The sequence below is a fragment of the Littorina saxatilis genome, unplaced genomic scaffold (genome assembly GCF_037325665.1).
Source record: "Littorina saxatilis isolate snail1 unplaced genomic scaffold, US_GU_Lsax_2.0 scaffold_1296, whole genome shotgun sequence".
In the NCBI taxonomy this organism is placed as follows: Eukaryota; Metazoa; Mollusca; class Gastropoda; order Littorinimorpha; family Littorinidae; genus Littorina; species Littorina saxatilis.
The window spans coordinates 10001-30000 of record NW_027128187.1 but is presented as its reverse complement, the minus strand read 5'-3'; the positions used below and the strand labels follow the sequence as shown (position 1 = coordinate 30000).

General features: G+C 38.0%; 1 protein-coding gene across 1 annotated transcript in view; it reads left to right on the top strand.

The window, feature by feature from the left end:
- LOC138956551 (uncharacterized) overlaps positions 1–19770 on the top strand; it is a gene marked incomplete at its 5' end in the record, with an annotated part of 19870 nt that extends 100 nt beyond the window's left edge. The window contains 3 exon segments of the mRNA XM_070327884.1: positions 1–85; positions 17108–17188; positions 17737–19770. The exon segment at positions 1–85 is cut by the window's left edge and continues 100 nt beyond it. Coding sequence (XP_070183985.1) covers positions 1–85; positions 17108–17188; positions 17737–18216 — 646 coding nt within the window.
- Between the last annotated feature and the right edge of the window lie 230 nt (positions 19771–20000).

Here is a 20000-nt window from a genome sequence, read left to right as displayed (position 1 = left end):
GTCAGGGGCGACAACCATCGGCCTTACCGTCACTAATCTGCAGTGGCCTTTCTTCAGTTGCTTCCCTTTAGTCAATGGACTGCTGGTATGTTCTCCGTGCGGCTCAGAACAGCTGTTTGCGTCTCTCTCTCTCTCTCTCTCTCTCTCTCTCTCTCTCTCTCTCTCTCTCTCTCTCTCTCTCTCTCTCTCTCTCTCTCTCTCTCTCTCTCTCTCTCTCTCTCTCTCTCTCTCTCTCTCTCTCTCTCTCTCTCTCTCTCTCTCTGTAATTTTGTAATTTTTTCAGTTCTCCTTATGTAATTCCTTTAATGCACATTGTGTTGCATTCTGTACAATGTATTTCTGTATTTTATATGATTGAATTTATATTTGTAATGTGCGTCTGTCTTTATGTGTTGTATAAAGGACAGGTTGGAAGAATAGGCTTTGCCTAAAACCTTTATCCTTTTGTAATAAAGTTCTGAGTCTGAGTCTGAGTCTCTCTGGGCGGGGAAGTAGCTCAGTTGGTAGCGCGCTGGCTTTGTAGCCAGTTGGTCGCTATCAGCGTGAGTTCGAACCCCACGTTCGGCGAGAGATTTATTTCTCGGAGTCAACTGTGCGCAGATGGTGTCCGAACACCCCCGTGTGAACACATGCGCACGAAAAAATCCCACGTTCACGGCAGCGAAAGTCAGTCAGGGCTTGAAAAACATGAAGACACGCATGCACCATCTCTCGTCTCTGGTTATCATGATCGTATTTCGATACTTTGACGACATAAACCCAATGCTGGTGTGTCGAAGAAGACAGCCACAGCGGGCTTGTTCGAGTCAAAGTATCACACCATATCTTCAGCATATTACCAATACCTGTCCCAATATAGGCCAACTGGTCTAAGAGGACGTTAAACCCTAATAGTCAGTCACTCTCTCTCTTTGTCCACACAAACACCGTAACGTGTATATATCGAACTAGAATGAATACCCGCTTCGCCGGGTAGCCGGCTTCGCCGGGAAGAAGTACTTAGAGCCGTACGCCGGCTTCGCCGGATCCGAACAATGGACCCGCCAAGCTTAGGTCCCTCCCAGATTCGTGGAATGGGAACAGCACGAAAATGATTCAGTGGCCATAATGCCATTCCTGACCATATCGAGTCCCATCCTTGTCGACGAATGTAACCGTGTTAATCACCTTTGGAGGCGAACTCCACTCAAACAGGACTGAGCAAGTTATGGCTTCTCAAAGGAAGGCCAGTACATAAATTTACACAAAAGCCGCCAGACCACATCACAAACAGAACTGAACAATGCACAGGTGTTGCTCACATAGAGACACACACACACACACACACACACACACACACACACACACACACAAAAACACAGAGAAGCCGTATCTATAGAGAGATAGATGACAGTGTATTTTTCGCGTGGCTATAAATTGATTCGACCTTTGCACTTTTACAGTGAGGATAATTTACGGGTCCAATTTACGTTCTGGACACTGCGTTGACCTTCTAAAAATAGTAACAGTAACAGAACGCCGGGAATATCCGAAGACGCTCCACTCACACTATAGTGCACCATACGAAGGAAGGGAGGTAAACGCTGAAAACCTGGAGAATATGAGAAGATAAGGAAGAGTTACTTATAATGGTGAAATGAACACAAAAACCAAAATCGATTCAGCGCTGCGCGCTGAGAGCACGTGTTGAAATATCTCATCAATGATATTGTGTCCGGGGTGTAGCTGAATACGGTGTCCAAATTTGAAAAAGATCCACCGAGAACTTTGGCTTTGGTGTGTCGGTATGGGGGCCCGGGTTGCTGAGGTGGAACCAAAATAGCTGAGGTGGAACCAAAATCGGTTCAGCGCTGCGCGCTGAGAGCACGTGTTGAAATATCTCATCGATGAGGTTGTGTCCGGGGTCTCTCTGAATAAGCCCACCAAATTTGAAGCAGATCCATCGAGAACTTTGGCCCTGCATGGCGAATACACAAATACACAAATACACAGATACACAGACACACAGACACACAGACACAAGTCGTATATATATATAGAAGGTGTAACGCCGTTAAGATTGTTTTTGCTTTAAAGGCACAGTAAGCCTCCCGTTAACCATCACAGATACTGTTAGGCTTTTACACACAGTACAAACACCCTTTCATTTAAACACTCACCGCTTGAGAACATCTTAGGTTCCCTCCGTAAAGAGCGAGCAATTTTCAAAGAATTTATTTTTGCGTGGTTTATCTCACCCCTGAGCCATCGTGAACCCGTGTGATCCAGTTTCCCTTGTTTACAAGGTTGTCGTCAGTTTGTAATTCGCTGTGAGCTTATCTGCGATAGCACGTTATTATGTACCTCTGACTATGCACGAAACAAACGGCTGTGGTTCACAAGAACTCTAGCGATGGCTTTTGACTGTTCAGAGGAACTGGCGATAGGCATAAACCGTCGTCTGCTACGAGAACCACGACCTTGCGTGACCCTGCTTCCGGGCTTTTCTTTTTTCAAACTTTCAAAACTTCGAATTGTACTGATCTTGTCTTGATAAAAAAAAGAATTCTTTTATGATTTAAGAATGTTTGTGTAACAAGCTGTCAATTTATTATTTAGATTTTAAAAGTTAGGTCTAGCGCCAAAACGCACCACGGTCCGATTGTGTGAGGAAACAATCGGCAAAATTAATTCTGTGAAAATTTCTTGCTCTTTACGTAGGGCACCTAGGATGCTCCCGTTCGGTGAGCGTTCAAATGGAAGGGTGTTTGTACTGTGTGTAAAAGCCTGACAGTAGCTGTGATGGTTTACGGGAGGCGTACTGTGCCTTTAATGTTTTTTGTGTTCGTTGTTGCTTTGTGTGTGTGTGTGTTTTTGTGTTCATCTCGAAGCTGTTATTTTGTCGATATTGTTCATGCTGTGTGTTTGATGTATATTGTTGGCTGAGGATTTATTTCATCATGTGTGGTGACAGCCATCACCTGTATATATCAACACATGTATACGTACATAGTGTGTGTGTGTGTGTGTGTGTGTGTGTGTGTGTGTGTGTGTGTGTGTGTGTGTGTGTGTGTGTGTGTGTGTGTGTGTGTGTGTGTGTGAGGGGGGGTGTTTGAGTAAGTCAAAGTTTCCTCGCTGATTCGGATAATCCGGTTATCACATACACACACACACCCACACACACACGTACCTAAAGTGTGGATGGTTACCTAAGAGGCGGCACTGGGTGTAGTGCCTTTCTAGTGCACTTGCACTACAACAGCACTGGGTGCAGTACTCGCTCCGGCATCGAAGAATTTTGCACTAAAAAATGCACAAAATTTGACCTATTTCGTCGCCTATAGAGGACGGAAAGAATGTCATTTTGAACATTGTTATGACATTCTTTCCGTCAAAAAAGTCAATTTAACGGTGTTAAATGAAGCGACCATCCACACAATTAGGTTGCCATCCAGAGTTTAGGTTGCCATCCACGTGTGGATGGTTGCCTTATGGTGATTTAGGCAACCAAACCTGTGGAAACGGGGGTACACACACACACACACACACACACACACACACACACACACACACACACACACATGCTCGCGCAAATAAAAGTCCGCAAAACATAGCAACCTGGATTGCTTTTGAGACTCGTACAGCAGAAACATACACAGTATACACATTTTATTAGCAATGGATTGTGCATGGAGTTAGTCCATTAATGGAAAAATTCTAGTTTTACGCCCTCACGGCAAAGCCATTAGGGGCATGTTCCCTGGTCTTACTCTGACTTGAGATGAGATAAGTGTATGCGTGTTTAGGTGGTATCAGCCATCTGCACTTATGGCAGAATGACCGAGGTCTTTTACGCACCACCGGGGGGGGGGGGGGGGGAGAGTGGATACCGTCTCTGGGTCTGCACATACAATTGACCCGTGTCCGTCCCGGGCTGGATTTATACCCACGACCTTGGATGACTACCGTACTGTCCGGGTTACAAGGCGCTACAGCGCATAAGGCGCACCCCCCTCTTTAAAAAAAAATTGTATTCCAGTCACCCATTGGGCGCAGGGGGCCGATAGGGCGCACCAAAATTAAAAAAGTATACCGGTAACAAACGCACGGAAAATAAGCCGCACATCAAAGGAAGAATACAAAGTGGAAATATGTGTGCTCTGTGTGTGCAGCGAGATCAAAGGCAGGTCCATTGTGATAGCTGGGTTGCCTTGTTTAGACACTGACCTTCTTCCCAGGGGTCAATGACCCAGTTTTCGCCATGAGAGGTGGTTCCCCTGTCATAGATCTGAGAGAGGAAACACTTCCTGTACCCGGGTCAGTGACCGAGTTTAACCTATGGGGCGGTCTCTTTGATGTCTTGAGAGGAAACTTGGCCAGGGTAGTACCTAGTAGCTGAAACATGCATTATAATAATAATAATAATAATGCAAACTTTTATAGCGCTATTCTAGAAAATTGTCTACTCTTAGCGCTTTACAATACATACATCGACCAAGCATACTATACACGCACAGGCAAAGAAACCGACCAAATATAACCAACAAACTATACATGCACAGGCAAAGAAAACGACCAAATATACAATACACGCACAGGCAAAAATAACGAGCAAACATAAGCAAACATACTATAACCAAACATAACCAACATACTATACGCGCGCAGGCAAAGAGAACTATCAGCACATATAATTATTACTGACATCTAATAATGCAGGGATACAGTTGTTATCACAAGTTGTTTGACTGGTACTCAGGCGGTCTCTTTGATTTTTTTCGTATTTCATACACGGATTAGGCGCTTCGTTATACAAGACGCAGGGGTCAAACTCGAGGAAAAAATTCGCGCCTTATGACCCGGAAAGTACGGTAGTCAAGTTCTCTACCAGTTGAGCTACCCGGGTCCCCCGTCCATTAATTGTTGATCACGCTGTGTATTGTTGATGATGCTGTGTATTGTGTATCATGCTGTGTATTGTGTATCATGTTGTGTATTGTTGATCATGTTGTGTATTGTTGATCATGCTGTGTATTGTTGATCATGGTGTGTATTGTTGATCATGCTGTGTATTGTTGATCATGCTGTGTATTGTGTATCATGCTGTGTATTGTTGATCATGTTGTGTATTGTTGATCATGTTGTGTATTGTTGATCATGTTGTGTATTGTGTATCATGTTGTGTATTGTTGATGATGTTGTGTATTGTTGATCATGCTGTGTATTGTGTATCATGCTGTGTAGTGTTGATCATGTTGTGTAGTGTTGATCATGTTGTGTAGTGTTGATCATGTTGTGTATTGTGTATCATGTTGTGTATTGTTGATGATGTTGTGTATTGTTGATCATGTTGTGTATTGTTGATCATGTTGTGTATTGTTGATCATGCTGTGTATTGTTGATCATGTTGTGTATTGTTGATCATGCTGTGTATTGTTGATCATGATGTGTATTGTGTATCATGCTGTGTATTGTTGATCATGTTGTGTAGTGTGTATCATGTTGTGTATTGTTGATCATGCTGTGTATTGTGTATCATGCTGTGTATTGTTGATCATGTTGTGTATTGTGTATCATGTTGTGTATTGTGTATCATGTTGTGTATTGTTGATCATGTTGTGTATTGTTGATCATGTTGTGTATTGTTGATGATGTTGTGTATTGTTGATCATGTTGTGTATTGTGTATCATGTTGTGTATTGTTGATGATGTTGTGTATTGTTGATCATGCTGTGTATTGTGTATCATGTTGTGTATTGTTGATGATGCTGTGTATTGTGTATCATGTTGTGTATTGTTGATCATGCTGTGTATTGTTGATCATGCTGTGTATTGTGTATCATGTTGTGTATTGTTGATCATGCTGTGTATTGTGTATCATGTTGTGTATTGTTGATCATGCTGTGTATTGTTGATCATGTTGTGTATTGTTGATGATGTTGTGTATTGTTGATCATGTTGTGTATTGTTGATCATGTTGTGTATTGTTGATCATGTTGTGTATTGTTGATCATGTATTGTTGATCATGTAGTGTTGATCATGTTGTGTATTGTTGATCATGTTGTGTATTGTTGATCATGTTGTGTATTGTTGATCATGCTATGTATTGTTGATCATGTTGTGTATTGTTGATGATGTTGTGTATTGTTGATCATGTTGTGTTGATCATGTTGTGTATTGTGTATCATGTTGTGTATTGTGTATCATGTTGTGTATTGTGTATCATGTTGTGTATTGTTGATCATGCTGTGTATTGTTGATCATGCTGTGTATTGTTGATCATGCTGTGTATTGTTGATCATGTATTGTTGATCATGTAGTGTTGATGATGTTGTGTATTGTTGATCATGTTGTGTATTGTTGATCATGTTGTGTATTGTTGATCATGTTGTGTATTGTTGATCATGTTGTGTATTGTTGATCATGTTGTGTATTGTTGATCATGCTGTGTATTGTTGATCATGCTGTGTATTGTGTATCATGCTGTGTATTGTGTATCATGTTGTGTATTGTGTATCATGTTGTGTATTGTGTATCATGCTGTGTATTGTGTATCATGTTGTGTATTGTGTATCATGTTGTGTAGTGTTGATGATGTTGTGTATTGTTGATCATGTTGTGTATTGTTGATGATGTTGTGTATTGTTGATCATGTATTGTTGATCATGTTGTGTATTGTGTATCATGCTGTGTATTGTGTATCATGCTGTGTATTGTGTATCATGTTGTGTATTGTTGATCATGCTGTGTATTGTTGATCATGTTGTGTATTGTTGATCATGTTGTGTATTGTTGATCATGCTGTGTATTGTTGATCATGCTGTGTATTGTGTATCATGCTGTGTATTGTTGATGATGTTGTGTATTGTTGATCATGTTGTGTATTGTTGATCATGTTGTGTATTGTTGATCATGTTGTGTATTGTTGATGATGTTGTGTATTGTTGATCATGCTGTGTATTGTTGATCATGTTGTGTATTGTTGATCATGTTGTGTATTGTTGATGATGTTGTGTATTGTTGATCATGTTGTGTATTGTTGATCATGTTGTGTATTGTTGATCATGTTGTGTATTGTTGATGATGTTGTGTATTGTTGATCATGTTGTGTATTGTTGATCATGCTGTGTATTGTTGATCATGCTGTGTATTGTTGATCATGTTGTGTATTGTTGATCATGCTGTGTATTGTTGATCATGTTGTGTATTGTTGATCATGTTGTGTATTGTGTATCATGTTGTGTATTGTTGATCATGTTGTGTATTGTTGATCATGCTGTGTATTGTTGATCATGTTGTGTATTGTTGATCATGCTGTGTATTGTTGATCATGCTGTGTATTGTTGATCATGTTGTGTATTGTTGATGATGCTGTGTATTGTTGATCATGCTGTGTATTGTTGATCATGCTGTGTATTGTTGATCATGCTGTGTATTGTTGATCATGCTGTGTATTGTGTATCATGTTGTGTATTGTGTATCATGCTGTGTATTGTTGATCATGCTGTGTATTGTTGATCATGCTGTGTATTGTTGATCATGTTGTGTATTGTTGATCATGTTGTGTATTGTTGATCATGCTGTGTATTGTTGATCATGCTGTGTATTGTGTATCATGTTGTGTATTGTTGATCATGGTGTGTTGATCATGCTGTGTATTGTGTATCATGTTGTGTATTGTTGATCATGTTGTGTATTGTTGATCATGTTGTGTATTGTTGATCATGTTGTGTATTGTTAATCATGCTGTGTATTGTTAATCATGCTGTGTATTGTTGATCATGTTGTGTTGATCATGTTGTGTATTGTTGATCATGTTGTGTTGATCATGTTGTGTATTGTTGATCATGTTGTGTATTGTGTATCATGTTGTGTATTGTTGATGATGCTGTGTATTGTTGATGATGTTGTGTTGATCATGTTGTGTTGATCATGTTGTGTTGATGATGTTGTGTATTGTGTATCATGTTGTGTATTGTTGATCATGCTGTGTATTGTTGATCATGCTGTGTATTGTTGATCATACTGTGTATTGTGTATCATGTTGTGTATTGTGTATCATGTTGTGTATTGTGTATCATGTTGTGTATTGTTGATCATGCTGTGTATTGTTGATCATGTTGTGTATTGTTGATCATGCTGTGTATTGTTGATCATGTTGTGTATTGTGTATCATGTTGTGTATTGTTGATCATGCTGTGTATTGTTGATCATGCTGTGTATTGTGTATCATGCTGTGTATTGTTGATCATGTTGTGTATTGTGTATCATGTTGTGTATTGTTGATCATGCTGTGTATTGTTGATCATGTTGTGTATTGTTGATCATGATGTGTATTGTTGATCATGCTGTGTATTGTTGATCATGATGTGTATTGTTGATCATACTGTGTATTGTTGATCATGTTGTGTATTGTTGATCATGTTGTGTATTGTTGATCATACTGTGTATTGTTGATCATGTTGTGTAATGTGTATCATGTTGTGTATTGTTGATCATACTGTGTAGTGTTGATCATGTTGTGTATTGTTGATCATGTTGTGTATTGTTGATCATGCTGTGTATTGTTAATCATGCTGTGTATTGTTAATCATGCTGTGTATTGTTGATCATGCTGTGTATTGTGTATCATGTTGTGTATTGTTGATCATGGTGTGTTGATCATGCTGTGTATTGTTGATCATGGTGTGTATTGTTGATCATGCTGTGTATTGTGTATCATGTTGTGTATTGTTGATCATGCTGTGTATTGTTGATGATGCTGTGTATTGTTGATGATGTTGTGTATTGTTGATCATGTTGTGTATTGTTGATCATGTTGTGTTGATCATGCTGTGTATTGTTGATCATGTTGTGTATTGTTGATCATACTGTGTATTGTTGATCATGTTGTGTATTGTTGATCATGTTGTGTATTGTGTATCATACTGTGTATTGTTGATGATGTTGTGTATTGTTGATGATGTTGTGTATTGTTGATGATGCTGTGTATTGTTGATGATGTTGTGTATTGTTGATCATGTTGTGTATTGTTGATCATGTTGTGTTGATGATGTTGTGTATTGTGTATCATGCTGTGTATTGTTGATCATGCTGTGTATTGTTGATCATGTTGTGTATTGTTGATCATGCTGTGTATTGTGTATCATGCTGTGTATTGTGTATCATGTTGTGTATTGTGTATCATGTTGTGTATTGTGTATCATGTTGTGTATTGTGTATCATGTTGTGTATTGTTGATGATGTTGTGTATTGTGTATCATGTTGTGTATTGTTGATCATGCTGTGTATTGTTGATCATGTTGTGTATTGTTGATCATGCTGTGTATTGTTGATCATGCTGTGTAGTGTTGATCATGCTGTGTAGTGTTGATCATGTTGTGTATTGTTGATCATGTTGTGTTGATCATGATGTGTATTGTTGATCATGTTGTGTATTGTGTATCATGCTGTGTATTGTTGATCATGTTGTGTATTGTTGATCATGCTGTGTATTGTTGATCATGCTGTGTATTGTGTATCATGCTGTGTATTGTTGATCATGTTGTGTATTGTTGATCATGTTGTGTATTGTTGATCATGTTGTGTATTGTTGATCATGCTGTGTATTGTGTATCATGCTGTGTATTGTTGATGATGCTGTGTATTGTTGATGATGCTGTGTATTGTTGATCATGCTGTGTATTGTTGATCATGCTGTGTATTGTTGATCATACTGTGTATTGTTGATCATGTTGTGTATTGTTGATCATGTTGTGTATTGTTGATCATGTTGTGTATTGTTGATCATGTTGTGTATTGTTGATCATGTTGTGTATTGTTGATCATGCTGTGTATTGTTGATCATGTTGTGTATTGTTGATCATGTTGTGTATTGTTGATCATGTTGTGTATTGTTGATCATGTTGTGTATTGTGTATCATGTTGTGTATTGTTGATCATGTTGTGTATTGTGTATCATGTTGTGTATTGTGTATCATGTTGTGTATTGTTGATCATGCTGTGTATTGTGTATCATGTTGTGTATTGTTGATCATGTTGTGTATTGTTGATCATGTTGTGTATTGTGTATCATGCTGTGTATTGTTGATCATACTGTGTATTGTTGATCATGTTGTGTATTGTGTATCATGTTGTGTATTGTGTATCATGTTGTGTATTGTTGATCATGTTGTGTATTGTTGATGATGTTGTGTATTGTTGATGATGTTGTGTATTGTTGATCATGTTGTGTATTGTTGATCATGCTGTGTATTGTTGATCATGCTGTGTAGTGTTGATCATGCTGTGTATTGTTGATCATGTTGTGTATTGTTGATCATGTTGTGTTGATCATGGTGTGTATTGTTGATCATGTTGTGTATTGTTGATCATGTTGTGTATTGTTGATCATGCTGTGTATTGTTGATGATGTTGTGTATTGTTGATCATGTTGTGTAATGTGTATCATGTTGTGTATTGTTGATCATGTTGTGTATTGTGTATCATGTTGTGTATTGTTGATGATGTTGTGTATTGTTGATCATGTTGTGTATTGTTGATGATGTTGTGTATTGTTGATCATACTGTGTATTGTGTATCATGTTGTGTATTGTGTATCATGTTGTGTATTGTTGATCATGCTGTGTATTGTTGATCATGTTGTGTATTGTTGATCATGCTGTGTATTGTTGATGATGTTGTGTATTGTTGATGATGTTGTGTATTGTTGATCATGCTGTGTATTGTGTATCATGCTGTGTATTGTTGATGATGTTGTGTATTGTTGATCATGTTGTGTATTGTTGATCATGCTGTGTATTGTTGATCATGTTGTGTATTGTTGATCATGTTGTGTATTGTGTATCATGTTGTGTATTGTTGATCATGTTGTGTATTGTGTATCATGTTGTGTATTGTTGATCATGTTGTGTATTGTGTATCATGTTGTGTATTGTTGATCATACTGTGTAGTGTTGATGATGTTGTGTATTGTTGATCATGTTGTGTATTGTTGATCATGTTGTGTATTGTTGATCATGTTGTGTATTGTTGATGATGCTGTGTATTGTTGATCATGTTGTGTATTGTTGATCATGCTGTGTATTGTTGATCATGTTGTGTATTGTTGATCATGCTGTGTATTGTTGATCATGTAGTGTTGATCATGTTGTGTATTGTGTATCATGTTGTGTATTGTGTATCATGTTGTGTATTGTTGATCATGTTGTGTATTGTTGATCATGGTGTGTATTGTTGATCATGTTGTGTATTGTTGATCATGTTGTGTATTGTTGATCATGTTGTGTATTGTTGATCATGTTGTGTATTGTTGATGATGTTGTGTATTGTTGATCATGTTGTGTTGATCATGTTGTGTAATGTGTATCATGTTGTGTATTGTTGATCATGTTGTGTATTGTTGATGATGCTGTGTTGTGTTGATGATGCTGTGTAGTGTTGATCATGTTGTGTAGTGTTGATGATGTTGTGTATTGTTGATCATGCTGTGTATTGTTGATCATGATGTGTATTGTGTATCATGCTGTGTATTGTGTATCATGCTGTGTATTGTGTATCATGCTGTGTATTGTTGATCATGTTGTGTATTGTTGATCATGTTGTGTATTGTTGATCATGCTGTGTATTGTTGATCATGTTGTGTATTGTTGATCATGTTGTGTTGATCATGTTGTGTATTGTTGATCATACTGTGTATTGTTGATCATGTTGTGTATTGTTGATCATGCTGTGTATTGTTGATCATGTTGTGTATTGTCGATGATGTTGTGTGTTGTTGATGATGTTGTGTATTGTGTATCATGTTGTGTATTGTGTATCATGTTGTGTATTGTTGATCATGTTGTGTTGATCATGCTGTGTATTGTTGATCATGGTGTGTATTGTTGATCATGTTGTGTATTGTTGATCATGCTGTGTATTGTTGATCATGTTGTGTATTGTTGATCATGCTGTGTATTGTTGATCATGCTGTGTATTGTTGATCATGCTGTGTATTGTTGATCATGTTGTGTATTGTTGATCATGTTGTGTATTGTTGATCATGCTGTGTATTGTTGATCATGTTGTGTATTGTTGATCATGCTGTGTATTGTTGATCATGCTGTGTATTGTTGATCATGCTGTGTATTGTTGATCATGTTGTGTATTGTTGATCATGTTGTGTTGATCATGTTGTGTATTGTTGATCATGTTGTGTATTGTTGATCATGTTGTGTATTGTGTATCATGTTGTGTATTGTGTATCATGTTGTGTATTGTTGATCATGTTGTGTATTGTTGATCATGTTGTGTATTGTTGATCATGTTGTGTATTGTTGATCATGTTGTGTATTGTTGATCATGTTGTGTATTGTTGATGATGTTGTGTATTGTTGATCATGTTGTGTTGATCATGTTGTGTATTGTGTATCATGTTGTGTATTGTGTATCATGTTGTGTATTGTTGATCATGCTGTGTATTGTGTATCATGCTGTGTATTGTTGATCATGTTGTGTATTGTTGATGATGTTGTGTATTGTTGATGATGTTGTGTATTGTTGATCATGTTGTGTATTGTTGATCATGTTGTGTATTGTTGATCATGTTGTGTATTGTGTATCATGTTGTGTATTGTTGATGATGTTGTGTATTGTTGATCATGTTGTGTATTGTTGATCATGCTGTGTATTGTTGATCATGCTGTGTATTGTTGATCATGCTGTGTATTGTTGATCATGGTGTGTATTGTTGATCATGCTGTGTATTGTGTATCATGTTGTGTATTGTTGATCATGCTGTGTATTGTTGATCATGCTGTGTATTGTTGATCATGTTGTGTATTGTTGATCATGTAGTGTTGATCATGTTGTGTATTGTTGATCATGTTGTGTATTGTTGATCATGCTGTGTATTGTTGATCATGTAGTGTTGATCATGTTGTGTATTGTGTATCATGCTGTGTATTGTGTATCATGCTGTGTATTGTTGATCATGTTGTGTATTGTGTATCATGCTGTGTATTGTGTATCATGCTGTGTATTGTGTATCATGTTGTGTATTGTGTATCATGTTGTGTATTGTGTATCATGCTGTGTATTGTTGATCATGCTGTGTATTGTTGATCATGCTGTGTATTGTTGATCATGTTGTGTATTGTTGATCATGCTGTGTATTGTGTATCATGCTGTGTATTGTTGATCATGTTGTGTATTGTTGATGATGTTGTGTATTGTTGATGATGTTGTGTATTGTTGATCATGCTGTGTATTGTTGATCATGTTGTGTATTGTTGATCATGTTGTGTATTGTTGATCATGCTGTGTATTGTTGATCATGTTGTGTAGTGTTGATGATGCTGTGTAGTGTTGATGATGCTGTGTATTGTTGATCATGTTGTGTAGTGTTGATGATGCTGTGTATTGTTGATCATGCTGTGTATTGTTGATCATGCTGTGTATTGTTGATGATGTTGTGTATTGTTGATCATGTTGTGTATTGTTGATGATGTTGTGTATTGTTGATCATGGTGTGTATTGTTGATGATGTTGTGTATTGTTGATCATGTTGTGTATTGTTGATCATGTTGTGTATTGTTGATCATGCTGTGTATTGTTGATCATGTAGTGTTGATCATGTTGTGTATTGTTGATCATGTTGTGTATTGTTGATCATGTTGTGTATTGTTGATCATGTTGTGTATTGTGTATCATGTTGTGTATTGTGTATCATGTTGTGTATTGTTGATGATGCTGTGTATTGTTGATGATGTTGTGTATTGTTGATCATGTTGTGTATTGTTGATGATGTTGTGTATTGTTGATCATGTTGTGTTGATCATGTTGTGTAGTGTTGATGATGCTGTGTATTGTTGATCATGTTGTGTAGTGTTGATGATGCTGTGTATTGTTGATGATGTTGTGTATTGTTGATCATGTTGTGTATTGTTGATGATGTTGTGTATTGTTGATCATGTTGTGTATTGTTGATCATGTTGTGTATTGTTGATGATGTTGTGTATTGTTGATCATGTTGTGTTGATCATGTTGTGTATTGTTGATCATACTGTGTATTGTTGATCATGTTGTGTATTGTTGATCATGTTGTGTATTGTTGATGATGTTGTGTATTGTTGATCATGTTGTGTTGATCATGTTGTGTAGTGTTGATGATGCTGTGTATTGTTGATGATGTTGTGTATTGTTGATCATGCTGTGTATTGTTGATGATGTTGTGTATTGTTGATGATGCTGTGTATTGTTGATCATGTTGTGTATTGTTGATCATGCTGTGTATTGTTGATCATGTATTGTTGATCATGTTGTGTATTGTTGATCATGTTGTGTATTGTTGATCATGCTGTGTATTGTTGATCATGCTGTGTATTGTTGATCATGTTGTGTATTGTTGATCATGCTGTGTATTGTTGATGATGTTGTGTATTGTTGATGATGCTGTGTATTGTTGATCATGTTGTGTATTGTTGATCATGCTGTGTATTGTTGATCATGCTGTGTATTGTTGATCATGCTGTGTATTGTTGATGATGCTGTGTATTGTTGATCATGCTGTGTATTGTGTATCATGTTGTGTATTGTTGATGATGTTGTGTATTGTTGATCATGCTGTGTATTGTGTATCATGCTGTGTAGTGTTGATGATGTTGTGTATTGTTGATCATGTTGTGTATTGTTGATCATGCTGTGTATTGTGTATCATGTTGTGTATTGTTGATCATGGTGTGTATTGTGTATCATGCTGTGTATTGTTGATCATGTTGTGTATTGTGTATCATGTTGTGTATTGTTGATCATGCTGTGTATTGTTGATCATGCTGTGTATTGTGTATCATGTTGTGTATTGTTGATCATGCTGTGTATTGTTGATCATGTAGTGTTGATCATGTTGTGTATTGTTGATCATGTTGTGTTGATCATGTTGTGTATTGTTGATCATGCTGTGTATTGTTGATCATGCTGTGTATTGTTGATCATGTTGTGTTGATCATGTTGTGTATTGTGTATCATGTTGTGTATTGTTGATCATGTTGTGTATTGTTGATGATGCTGTGTATTGTTGATCATGTTGTGTATTGTTGATGATGCTGTGTATTGTTGATCATGTTGTGTAGTGTTGATGATGCTGTGTATTGTTGATCATGTTGTGTAGTGTTGATGATGCTGTGTAGTGTTGATGATGCTGTGTAGTGTTGATCATGTTGTGTAGTGTTGATGATGCTGTGTATTGTTGATCATGTTGTGTATTGTTGATCATGTTGTGTATTGTTGATCATGTTGTGTATTGTTGATCATGTTGTGTATTGTTGATCATGTTGTGTATTGTTGATCATGCTGTGTATTGTGTATCATGTTGTGTATTGTTGATCATGTTGTGTATTGTTGATGATGTTGTGTATTGTGTATCATGTTGTGTATTGTGTATCATGCTGTGTATTGTTGATGATGTTGTGTATTGTGTATCATGTTGTGTATTGTTGATCATGTTGTGTATTGTTGATCATGCTGTGTATTGTTGATGATGCTGTGTATTGTTGATCATGCTGTGTATTGTGTATCATGTTGTGTATTGTTGATCATGTTGTGTATTGTGTATCATGTTGTGTATTGTGTATCATGTTGTGTATTGTTGATCATGTTGTGTATTGTGTATCATGTTGTGTATTGTGTATCATGCTGTGTATTGTTGATCATACTGTGTATTGTGTATCATGTTGTGTATTGTGTATCATGTTGTGTATTGTGTATCATGTTGTGTATTGTTGATCATGTTGTGTATTGTGTATCATGTTGTGTATTGTTGATGATGTTGTGTATTGTTGATCATGTTGTGTATTGTGTATCATGTTGTGTATTGTGTATCATGCTGTGTATTGTTGATCATGTTGTGTATTGTGTATCATACTGTGTATTGTTGATGATGTTGTGTATTGTGTATCATACTGTGTATTGTGTATCATGTTGTGTATTGTTGATCATGTTGTGTATTGTGTATCATGTTGTGTATTGTGTATCATGCTGTGTATTGTTGATCATGTTGTGTATTGTTGATCATGTTGTGTATTGTTGATCATGTTGTGTATTGTTGATCATGTTGTGTATTGTTGATCATGTTGTGTATTGTTGATCATGATGTGTATTGTGTATCATGCTGTGTATTGTGTATCATGCTGTGTATTGTTGATGATGTTGTGTATTGTTGATCATGTTGTGTTGATCATGCTGTGTATTGTTGATCATGTTGTGTAGTGTGTATCATGTTGTGTATTGTTGATCATGCTGTGTATTGTGTATCATGCTGTGTATTGTGTATCATGCTGTGTATTGTTGATCATGTTGTGTATTGTTGATCATGTTGTGTATTGTGTATCATGTTGTGTATTGTTGATCATGTTGTGTATTGTTGATCATGTTGTGTATTGTGTATCATGTTGTGTATTGTTGATCATGCTGTGTATTGTTGATCATGCTGTGTATTGTGTATCATGTTGTGTATTGTTGATCATGCTGTGTATTGTTGATCATGCTGTGTATTGTTGATGATGTTGTGTGTTGTTGATGATGTTGTGTATTGTGTATCATGTTGTGTATTGTTGATCATGTTGTGTATTGTTGATCATGTTGTGTATTGTTGATCATGTTGTGTATTGTTGATCATGTTGTGTATTGTTGATGATGCTGTGTAGTGTTGATGATGCTGTGTAGTGTTGATGATGCTGTGTAGTGTTGATGATGCTGTGTAGTGTTGATCATGTTGTGTAGTGTTGATGATGCTGTGTAGTGTTGATCATGTTGTGTATTGTTGATGATGCTGTGTAGTGTTGATGATGCTGTGTAGTGTTGATCATGTTGTGTAGTGTTGATGATGCTGTGTAGTGTTGATGATGCTGTGTAGTGTTGATGATGTTGTGTAGTGTTGATGATGCTGTGTAGTGTTGATGATGCTGTGTAGTGTTGATCATGTTGTGTAGTGTTGATGATGCTGTGTAGTGTTGATGATGCTGTGTAGTGTTGATGATGCTGTGTAGTGTTGATGATGCTGTGTAGTGTTGATGATGCTGTGTAGTGTTGATGATGCTGTGTAGTGTTGATGATGCTGTGTAGTGTTGATGATGCTGTGTATTGTTGCAGTTGCTGATAGCTGCATACTTCGGGAGGCGTGTCGGACAGGCAAATCTTGATGTTGAACTACCGCCAAGTGTGAAACGAAATGTATGTCGTCGTGTGTGTGTTTGTGTGTGTGTGTGTGTGTGTGTGTGTGTGTGTGTGTGTGTGTGTGTGTGTGTGTTTGAGTGGGTATGTGTTTATGAGTGTGTGTGTGTGTGTGTGTGTGTGTGTGTGAGTATGTGTGTGTGTGAGTATGTGTGTGTGTGTGAGTGTATGTGTGTACGTGTGTGTGTATGTGTGCGTGTGTGTGGTTGCGTGTGTGTGTGTGTGTAAGTATGTGTGTGTGTGCGGGGTGTGACTGTGTGTGTGTGTGTTTCAGTGGGTATGTGTTTATGAGTGTGTGTGTGTGTGTGTGTGTGTGTGTGTGTGTGTGTGTGTGTGTGTGTGTTTGAGTGGGTATGTGTTTATGAGTGTGTGTGTGTGTGTGTGTGTGTGTGTGTGTGTATGTGCGTGGGCGTGCGTGGGCGTGCGTGAGTGTGTGCGTATTTGTTTGTGATTGCACGCGTGTGCGTGCGTGCGTGCGTGTATATATAAATCATGTTTTTATGTCTATATATAATTTGCAAATAAGTTAATAATACTTGCCCTTGCAGGTGGTGGTCCACTACGTGCTGAGTCTTATCGGGGTGACCTTCTGCGGCCTGGCTGCGTCCTTCTCCGGGGTGTGTCTGGGCTTCTGTCTCTCCGACAACCCCGAGACCCTTGCCAAATGCTCGCCCAACCACGACGTCAAGATGACCTTCGTCTGCATCGACCTTGCCCTTGGACTTCTCCAGCTCCCGGCATGCATCGCGGCTCTGGTCCTGTTTTGCTTGCACGCCAGGACGCTCGGCTTCAACGATCGTTTCAACAGCCTTAAGGACGAGGTCGCCGACCTCAGGGTCGAGGTCGCGGCCTTGCGCCGGGGTCAAGGTCAAGGTCAGGTCCCTCCTCCGGCGTACAGCGAGGCTCCTGAGGGGGGAAGGGGAGGAGGGTGGGGGTACAGCGGGGGACAGGGAGGAGGGCAGGGCAGTTATGAGTACGGGAACCCCGCCATGACTGGATATAGCGGTCACAGGGACAAACAATATTGAATCAGATGTGTTGAGTGTTTTTCTGCTGCTTTTCTTTTTTTTAATGAAAATATCGTTATGTGAAACAAAGGTTTGAAAGAAATAGTCGGCTATGGAACAAAGGACAGTTGCGAATTAAATACAATCGGTGGAATAGTTACTGTGAGCATAAAAGATTCAGTTTGTTGCCTGCGTGATTTTTTCTTGTGTATGTATTTGTTGAACTGAAAAAAAAATATATGTAATCTTAAGAAATCGTGTTTTGTTTTCACTCAAACCAGAAGGTCCAGGAGCATGATTTTGTTTAAAACGCAACAAAACATGCACAAAAAATAAATAGATAAGATATACAAACCGATTGTAGGTATTAAGCTTTGGTAACTCGATAAACGGATTATTCAAATTAGCGAGGAAACTTTGTTTTTACTAAAAATTCTTGAAAATAAAAATCATTAACCTAAAGCAAGTGTGACATTAATTTACTGATTTATTCTGAGCTGGGAAAACGTGTCATGAAACTAATGTTTAAAATACCACTAAATTGATATATGGACATTTTGTGTTTCTTCAAAAACGTAAATGACAATGCGATCAGTTTGTTTTTGTCTGTGACTACTTTAGGATACGCAGGACACAATTATTTGCTGGGAAAATATTTTGTTTGTAATGTCCCGTACGAAAGTCCACACAGTTACTCGTACTTCTTGGGACAAAGTGATAAAGTAATATTCTAAAAATAGTATTAACAGCTATTGTGTTTTCAGCGTAGCAATAGGGTCCGATATTTAGACGAGACAAGTATAATGCGACGAGTCGAAGACGAGTCGCATTATACTTGTTCGAGTCTAAATATCGGACCCTATTGCTACGCTGAAAACATAATAGCGATTATATAGCTGTTATGACCTTGGTTTGTTGTTCCAAACTTACAAAATGACAGTTTTTGCGTCGATGCGTTGATCTCAGGTTTTGATAGCAGACAAACTTCTTACGCGCATCATGTTCGCGCAGACATGCACACCGCTACACGCTTTCTGACTTTGGAAGAAAAACTGACTCCAAGTGCATTCGATTTCACAACACAGTTGTTGAAAGAGCTTTTTAAGTTGTCAGTGTATGCTGTTGTCGATAGAAACATCGCCGCGTGGTACAGATGTGTAAACCGGAACCATGCGTCGGCCATTTTTCTCAATATGCTTTTGGATATTGAGAAAAATGGCCGACTTCGGCAGCAATATGCTTTGATGATCGGGAGAGACCATCCAATCACAGCCCCCGATTTCCCCCACGTGTTCATCAGAATAGCTATATACACAAATTATGCAATTGTGTTTTTTGTAGAGGGTTTTTTCTCGGTCATGTTATTGTATCACAGTAATGATTGAATTGATGATGATGAATTGATGTTTACACATGTGATGTTATGTTTTACGATCATAATGTCATTTTTTCTGAATTATCATTTTATTGTTGTACCCCATTGTTCTTCGTTGTTATATTACGCCAGTATGTGTTACGGGATTGTTTACTCTGGAAGGATAATGACAACGTTTAGTATATTGCTATTTACTGTCAGTGTATATCAGTGGTTGTGTGTGTGTGTGTGTGTGTGTACGTGTGTGTGTGTGTGGGTGTGTTTGTGTGTGTGTGTGTGTGTGTGTGTGTGTGTGTGTGTGTGTGGGTGTGTTTGTGTGTGTGTGTGTGTGGGTGTGTGTGTGTGTGTGTGTGTGTGTGTTTGTGTGTGTGTGTGTGTGTGCGTGGGTGTGTGTGTGTGTGTGTGTGGGTGTGTTTGTGTGTGTGTGTGT